Here is an 8524-nt window from a genome sequence, read left to right as displayed (position 1 = left end):
GTTCAAAAGAAGAAAAGAAAATTTTGTTAAAAAAAAATGCAGCAGCAACATTCCTTAGAGAAAGAAACATGTAATGAAGAAAAACCAAAGATGAAAACAAAACCGTGTATTATCGATTCCCTGTTGGATCTTCATGTCAATCAACGTTTAATATCGGAAGAAGACGTTATTAGAGATATGGAAGGCGCTATTTTTGCGGTAGGCATAATTTATTAAAGATGTAATCGGAAATAATTATATAATCGTGCACGCGTGTATTTCAATGATATTACAGTAGAGCGTCGTTTATCCGAATCAATTGGGAACTGGGGTTGTTCGGATAACTTATTTTCGGATAACCGATTATGTACGAAAAAATATATTAACCTATCCCGTGTTGAAATTTTTTTCCGTTGCGTGTCGCTTCGCGTTGAATTTTCGTCGATGTTAAGCCTAGTGTAAACTTTTTAAAATAATAATCGTGGTTATTGTATCGTTAAAAATGATTTCTTTATGTTATACGAAATAAATACATTGAAAAATATAAAAACAAATAAATATACTTTAGGCCGACTGGAATTCTTTCGGATAACCGCCGTTTCGGATANTCTTCATGTTAAACAAGGTTTAATATCGGAAAAAGACGTTATTAGAGATATGGAAGGCTTTATTTTTGCGGTAGGCATAATTTATTAAAGGTGTAATCGGAAATAATTATATAATCGTGCACGCATGTATTTCAATGATATTATATTCATTATTTTGAAGTAATTTTTTTCTAAACAACGTATTGAAATATAAGTAATTCCACAAACAGTTAACTTGGCGACAAAAATTATAATTAACGTAAAACCTATTTCAAAAATAATTATAGTTACTTTCTTGTAATTAGAAATTGTATTTAATTTAAGATGTTTGTGAAATCATTACATTTCATTCATAATTAATTGTTAAAGAAAATAATATTTGTAATTTCGGATTAATTTATAATTTTTCAACATCTAAAAATTTGCAGTTTTGAATTTTGTCTTTTTATATTTTTAAATTTTTATATTTGTTTTATATCCAAAGAAAGAAACTTTGGATATAAAAGATAATCATTTTTAGTTTCATTGAGGAACTGAAGTTTCGTTTGCAAAGGAGTGCATGTATCGCATTCTATTCTGTTAATTGTGTTAAAATTATAAACAGAATTGTTATAATGAATTTTTTAGAAATTTTAGTAACTTCTTTTTGTAATCTTTCTCAATTTACGTCGAATTTTCATCTATGCTGCTATGTACTGTACCGAAAACTTTCGAAATCAGATTACTGATATTTTATCGTAAATATTACGAAGAATTATGTGAACTGCTTGCTTCAAGAAATGTAGTTGTGGATTATAAAGTTTGCAAAGCCGTACATATATAGCATTTCAAGTTGTATGATATGAATATGGAAGTAGCGCGGCATTCACGCATGTCATATCCTAATTTTATCTGTTTATTACACAGTATTTATTTTACTGCAAATGTAAATTATATAGAAAGCAATTTTACATGTCTTTTCAACGTATTTTAATATCAGGGTTACGATACAACCGCCCACGCTATATCATGGACTCTTTATTTCCTGGGAAGATTCCACGAAATACAAGAGAAGGTATATCTAGAATTGCAAGAAATTTTCAAAAATGATATGAATAGCGATGATGATATTACTATCGATGACTTGACGAAAATGACGTACTTAGAATGCGTAATTAAGGTAACTTCTTAATTTTTTTAAGTACACCTAAAGATTAGTTTTATATGTTACAATTTTCAGGAGTCGATGAGAATCTATCCTCCCGCTCCTTTTATTGCAAGAAAAAATCCTTCAAAAATGAAAATAGGTAATTTTTGAAAAATTCTAATTTGCTTTTCTATTAACTTTAAGTATCAAATTGTTGTCATTCAAACAGGTAATTACGTGTTGTCTGCAAATTCGACTCTTGTCATCAGTATCTATGGCATCCATCATAATCCTTCTGTTTACGAAAATCCCGAAGTGTTTGATCCTGACCGTTTCTTACCTGAAAACTATAAAAATCTTCATCCTTACGCATTTCTGGCATTTTCTGCTGGTCCACGAAATTGTCCCGGTAAGTGATTAGTGAATAAATACAAAAACAAAAAAAATGACTTTATTACAATTATTCAAATTTACAGGAAATAAACTTGCCATGATTAAAATGAAAATGGTTTTGGCAAATGTTCTTCGTAATTTTAAAGTTTACTCTTTGGATCCTCAGGATAAAATTGTTACTTCATGGGATATTATGTTGACCCCAACATCGGGTATAAGAATGTGTGTAGAAAAAAGATGTATGTTTTAAGATATAAAATAAGCTGAACGTTGGGGTAATTTTTATTACAAATATATATAAACATAGAGTTATATCATATAATTTAGAAAAGTGCATTTAAAAACTGTATCGAAAGCGTTTGAATTTTACACGTAAATTATAATTCTTATTTTTATAAATAAAAAGTATGAGAGTAAAATGTATTATGATTATTTTTATTCAATTTGGTTTACAGTAATACTGATTTTCACTGTTTATTGCATTGTATTTATTTATCACATTGATAATTTCTCACATTTACGTTTACTTAAATTAAACTGTTGTTAACGATCTGTTGTTCGTATTTATCTGTATTATTTAAATTGTTCCGAACATAGATGATTCAGTAAATGATGTGTTGGACACAAAATATTTGTATTTTATTTTAGTATTTTTCTGATATGCTATATAATCAGTGTTGCCACAATGAAATTTCAAAACGTACTGAAGCGCCTTCAAAAAATGCTATATATATATATAGGCACGTAATATATATAGTTTATTGTCTAATAATTTAATTTAAAATTTTATTTTTGGAATTTTTTGAAAGCTATTTATAAATATCTACACATCTATTAGTTATTATAAAATGAGCATTACATTGACAACATTTATTAATAATACTATTGAATTTCCTCTCAATTTTATAACCAATCGTGCTTTAAAAAAATAATTATAAATTTGTTATATTATATTATTATATTCTTGTTTGCTTAAAACATGCGACTCAAAAAAAACCCAAAATGGCGGCTCAAGAAGTAGATCACGCGTCCTGGCCTTCTTATATAGACCTTGGAACAGTCGGAAGCGCGGCCATTTTGGAACCACACGTAACATTAACCGTTATTTCTTTTACTACGATTACTAAAATTGAAGTTCATAATTTAAGAATTAAATTATAGTGGTAGAAAATAATATAAAAGTATTTATATTATTTATACTCGTACAATCTCAAAACTATTTTCTGTAATAATTTGATTCTGACTAAACGGATATTTTGATATTATTGACGACAAAAGTTTAAAATCATTGATTTCCTTACCTGTCCATTATTTTTGTTTGACGAAGTTAAATTGTTTGGACCACGTGGCATGAAAAATTTTGTCAAGGTCCTGATGAGAATGTGCAGACAACTGAACGTGTGAAAGAAGACCACTGAGTCAAGACCGTGCAACTATCTATGTTGTGATTGGATAATTTAAATTAGCAAGCAGTGATACTAGTGAGACTTTATTAAACTCATTTTTTCTCATTTTTTCGTTAAGGCGTGAAATATTATTTTGTACCGTAAATGGTACTTGAGATATTATAATGTACTGAAAATTTACTAAAAATCTAAATGTACTTTCAATTTACTGGAAAGGGCAAAATGTACCAGAAAAGAACAAATGTACTAGGAACGGCAACACTGTATAGAATAAAAATTGTACAAATCCAAATTTAATAAAACTATTTAAAATCTTTCACTACTTAATTAATATTTACCTCTTTTAGACAGAAATGCTATGATTATATGGCAGACAGTTCGATAAAGCCTACTCGGTTTTCATATAAAATGTATACAATTGCCAAAGAAAAAGGTCCAAAATATAACACGTTATTATATATTACAAGAGTAATAAATAGGATTGTAACAATTTGGTGGGCTTATCTCATCAAGGCCGACCGAAAAATAGACCAGATCCTTTACAAAAAGCCAACTGCCATAAAATCCATAAGACAGTTTGAAGCCAAGTAACTGCCTTGTTACAAATGATGTCAATATATTTAGAATTAATTTTAAATTCACTGTCCTACGTGAAGAGTCTAGATTGGGTTAAACAATTGGTAAAATTGCTGTTAAATAACAAGTTTTTGAATCTTAAGGTAAATATTACTGACAATCAGAAGGTATACGAATGGGATCCTGCATAGGTCCTAGTTTAGCCGAGTTGTGAATGATCATAATTGATAAAGAAATCAATAAAACCCGANGGTTAAACAATTGGTAAAATTGCTGTTAAATAACAAGTTTTTGAATCTTAAGGTAAATATTACTGACAATCAGAAGGTATACGAATGGGATCCTGCATAGGTCCTAGTTTAGCCGAGTTGTGAATGATCATAATTGATAAAGAAATCAATAAAACCCGAGGTATAATAAGTTTTCAAAATTATGTAGATGACTGATTTATTGTCTATGATAGAAGCATACTAGATATTGATTGCTTCATTAAGGAAATTAATTTAATAAATAAAAATGTTCACTTCCAGTGTGAAAAAGTAGTAGATAATAGTCTGAATTTTTTAGGACTCACTATAGTTAGATTAAATTATTTACTTTTATTTTTGCTTTTTATTATATTTTTGTTTGGGGCTTATGTTTTGTTAGGACGAAGGTTTCCTCACCATTTACCTTAAAAACTTAAAAATAGAAGAGAAACCAACTCACCAAGGAGAGAAAAGCGCCGTAGAAAAAACTCGCGCACCCTTGCACTCCCGAGCGGAAAAAAGTAAGTCCGCACCGAGAAAAGGGGGGAGACCCCACAAGCACAACTTAGGGACTCGCTAAACCTTAAAGAATAAAAACATCCCGAAAATTGTCAAAAAGAATAATGTAAAAGGTTAGCGAGTATTGTCGGAAAATAGGCTGCCAGACAAATAGAAAAAGTTTATTGTTAGCAAATAAGTATGTAAATGAGGGGAGTGATCGCATTCAGAATTGTGACGTCACCTCACAGTATAAAGACCGAACCTCAAGTGAAGACGGACGAGGTGAGCTTCTGATAGCAACGAGCTTGGTGAGCTTCGTAGCAGTGAACGAGAGAGGTGTCCGATAGGATCAAATAGTTCCAAGGCGATTTTGAAGTTATTCGATTTGTGGATCGACGAATAGAGAAAGTCTTGAGAGTTGAGGAAATAGGTTCCTAGTATATTGAGGTGACGATTAGGATCTTTAATTCATAAGAATTATTGTATATAAGTTAAGTCTTTGAATTTTGTCGAATTCCAAAGGGGAATAGATTTAAGTTAGAAACTAGATTGATTTGAGTTTTGTCGGGTTGATTCTTATTGATTTTCATTGAATAAATTGTTGTTTGATTTTTACTAAATTTTGTAAATAGTTATTATTAGAATTATTTATTAAATATTTGATTTTGTTATTGACAAACTTTGTCATTATTTAATTCGGTGCACGCTTAAAGTCCAGGCCTGGCACACTAACGCGAATCCGCGTAAAGTACCCGTTAGGGAACGGCTGTTTCCGGCACACAGTCGTATCGTTAATCGTTGGAAAAGTCGGAAAAATAATATAGTACTTTACAAATTATTTAGAACTAACTATAGTTATATTAAATAGTAAATTATTATACAAAAAGTATTATATAGAATGTTCTACTGGTAAAGTTATAGGCTACACTTCAAATCTAATATACCTCCTTATAAATTAAAAAAAAAAAACACCTTTCAGATGCATGTTAAATGATAGTGTCAACCGTATTTTCAGAGAAAACAATCAGTTTAAAAAAATGACTACGGGAATACCTAATATAAATTCTGAAAATACAAGTAAACATTAGAATTAATAACAACGTGGGACTGAAGCTACATGAGAGGTGAAATGTCATCGTTTTTAATAATCGTGAAACAGATGCTTACAGAAGTGAAAGTAAAGTCACATCACATTGTAAAATGAAAATTGTAATAAAGCAGTTGGCTTCACAGTCTTATGGATTTGGTGTATTTGTTTTGCTTTAAGGTCTGGAAACCAATAATTTAATAATTGTAAGTTCATTGTTTGTTTCCCTCCCTTTTGGTTATAATATATTTAATCACTTACTCAGACTCAGCTTCTAAAGCAATATACTAGATACATCCAACACACCTTATTGCTGAGAACATATATTTCTTACACAAAACTAACATTTTCGGCCCAATGTATGGGCCATCTTCAGGTTACCGTTGTTCGACTCTAATACAAAATCGAACACGTTCAAAATTAAACCAAAATAGAACATACGTTTAAATTAAACTAATAGAATAAGCATAACCAAAATAAAACAATAAATAATAAAAAACCAAAATAACACAAAAAATAAAAATAAAATACGGTGATTAGCCGTAAACACTAAGGAACAATTCCTTATACATTAACCCAGAAACCTATTGAGTCACGGCAGACGCATTATTACGCGTGTTACTTCTTATTATGAATTTCCAGGATGACTGTAACACCGTCGAATCCTTATAATTTAAACATCTGTCAGCCAAACTCGCTGTGTAAATTTCGCATTTCTCAGTTATGGATGACAGCGTTGGCAAGCGTACTTTCGCAAGAATTTTGGCATCCTCCCATTTAACAATCGAACCATCCGCTTGCGCCATTTTGGATAATGCTGTTGCACACTTGTTTTTTGCGACATCGTATCGGTGCTCCTTCCGGCAAATTCTAATGACCCAACGGTTTATAAACTATCCGCATTTAGGGCGCTAATCAGAAGAGCGTTTTTGTATTGCTCAAATGTAATGGACCCGATGGATGAGCTGGATAGGATCAAAAAGGTTGCAAAGGAGTTATGGTTTGGAACAAGATCTATAGAGCGTTTAATAGCAGCATACGTAAAGCCTAGGAGCAGCTCTAAGAAGAAACCGGAAGCTGGGGGTAACTTCGCAAAGTTTACGTATAATAAATGTCTCTTCCCGATTATAAAGCAAATAGCGAGACACAAAAACGCCAGTATAATATACAAAAGGGCCCCCACAGTGTATAGGTTTATTAGAAATGACAAAGAAAGAAAGAAAGAAATTGATGATAATGAACAGGCAGGAGTATATGCAATTCCCTACAAAAATGACCAGTTGGGAATTGATAAGGACTACGTAGGGGTCACTAATTATGATGTGCCGGATCGTTAAAAATGTATATCCGCGGATACGGATACGGATACGGATCATTAGTGTCTAGATCCGCGGATACGGATACGGATACGGANTTTGGCATCCTCCCATTTAACAATCGAACCATCCGCTTGCGCCATTTTGGATAATGCTGTTGCACACTTGTTTTTTGCGACATCGTATCGGTGCTCCTTCCGGCAAATTCTAATGACCCAACGGTTTATAAACTATCCGCATTTAGGGCGCTAATCAGAAAAGCGTTTTTGTATTGCTCAAATGTAATGGACACGATGGATGAGCTGGGTAGGATCAAAAAGGTTGCAAAGGAGTTATGGTTTGGAACAAGATCTATAGAGCGTTTAATAGCAGCGTACGTAAAGCCTAGGAGCAGCTCTAAGAAGAAACCGGAAGCTGGGGGGTAACTTCGCAAAGTTTACGTATAATAAATGTCTCTTCCCGATTATGAAGCAAATAGCGAGACACAAAAACGCCAGTATAATATACAAAAGGGCCCCCACAGTGTATAGGTTGATTAGAAATGACAAAGAAAGAATTGATGATAATGAACAGGCAGGAGTGTATGCAATTCCCTACAAAAATGACCAGTTGGGAATTGATAAGGACTACATAGGGGTCACTAATAGAAACCTTACGGAGAGAATTAAGGAGCACCGATACGATGTCGCAAAAAACAAGTGTGCAACAGCATTATCCAAAATGGCGCAAGCGGATGGTTCGATTGTTAAATGGGAGGATGCCAAAATTCTTGCAAAAGTACGCTCGCCAACGCTGTCATCCATAACTGAGAAATGCGAAATTTACAGAGCGAGTTTGGCTGACAGATGTTTAAATTATAAGGATGCGACGGTGTTACCGTCATCCTGGAAATTCATAATAAGACGTAACATGCGTAATAATGCGTCTGCCGTGACTCAATAGGTATCTAAAGGGTTAATGTATAAGGAATTGTTTCTTAGTGTTTACGGCCAATCACTGTATTTTATTTTTATTTTTATTTTTTGTGTTATTTTGGTTTTTTATTATTTATTGTTTTATTTTGGTTATGCTTATTCTATTAGTTTAATTTAAACGTATGTTCTATTTTGGTTTAATTTTGAACGTGTTCGATTTTGTATTAGAGTCGAACAACGGTAACCTGAAGATGGCCCATAAATTGGGCCGAAAACGTTAGTTTTGTGTAATAAATATATGTTTCTCAGCAATAAGGTGTGTTGGATGTATCTGGTATATTACTTACGTATTTGTTATTTGCACAAGAAGTCAGAACAAATCCGTTACCTG

The 8524-nt window shown here is 32.1% G+C and overlaps 1 protein-coding gene across 1 annotated transcript; it reads left to right on the top strand.

Moving 5' to 3' along the window:
• LOC111613756 (cytochrome P450 4C1-like) lies at positions 1-2414 on the top strand. Its single transcript, XM_023355105.1, has 5 exons — positions 1-198; positions 1546-1725; positions 1786-1852; positions 1922-2101; positions 2169-2414. Exons 1-5 carry the CDS (start codon positions 37-39, stop codon positions 2333-2335), a joined length of 756 nt encoding a protein of 251 aa, XP_023210873.1. The 5' UTR covers positions 1-36; the 3' UTR covers positions 2336-2414.
• The last annotated feature ends 6110 nt before the right edge of the window (positions 2415-8524 follow it).

This window comes from Centruroides sculpturatus, unplaced genomic scaffold, assembly GCF_000671375.1.
Source record: "Centruroides sculpturatus isolate CEXI.00-Female unplaced genomic scaffold, Cexi_2.0 scaffold1565, whole genome shotgun sequence".
Taxonomy (NCBI): Eukaryota; Metazoa; Arthropoda; class Arachnida; order Scorpiones; family Buthidae; genus Centruroides; species Centruroides sculpturatus.
The sequence above is the reverse complement of the archived record's forward strand: the minus strand, read 5'-3'. Positions and strand labels throughout refer to the sequence as shown.

Bases quoted from the DNA above. Each gene is read 5' to 3' on its own strand.
- LOC111613756 (XM_023355105.1), top strand. From the start codon at position 37: ATGCAGCAGCAACATTCCTTAGAGAAAGAAACATGTAATGAAGAAAAA. The intron at 199-1,545 runs GTAGGCATAATT...TTTTAATATCAG, and splicing joins TGGAAGGCGCTATTTTTGCG to GGTTACGATACAACCGCCCA. The intron at 2,102-2,168 runs GTAAGTGATTAG...TCAAATTTACAG, and splicing joins TGGTCCACGAAATTGTCCCG to GAAATAAACTTGCCATGATT.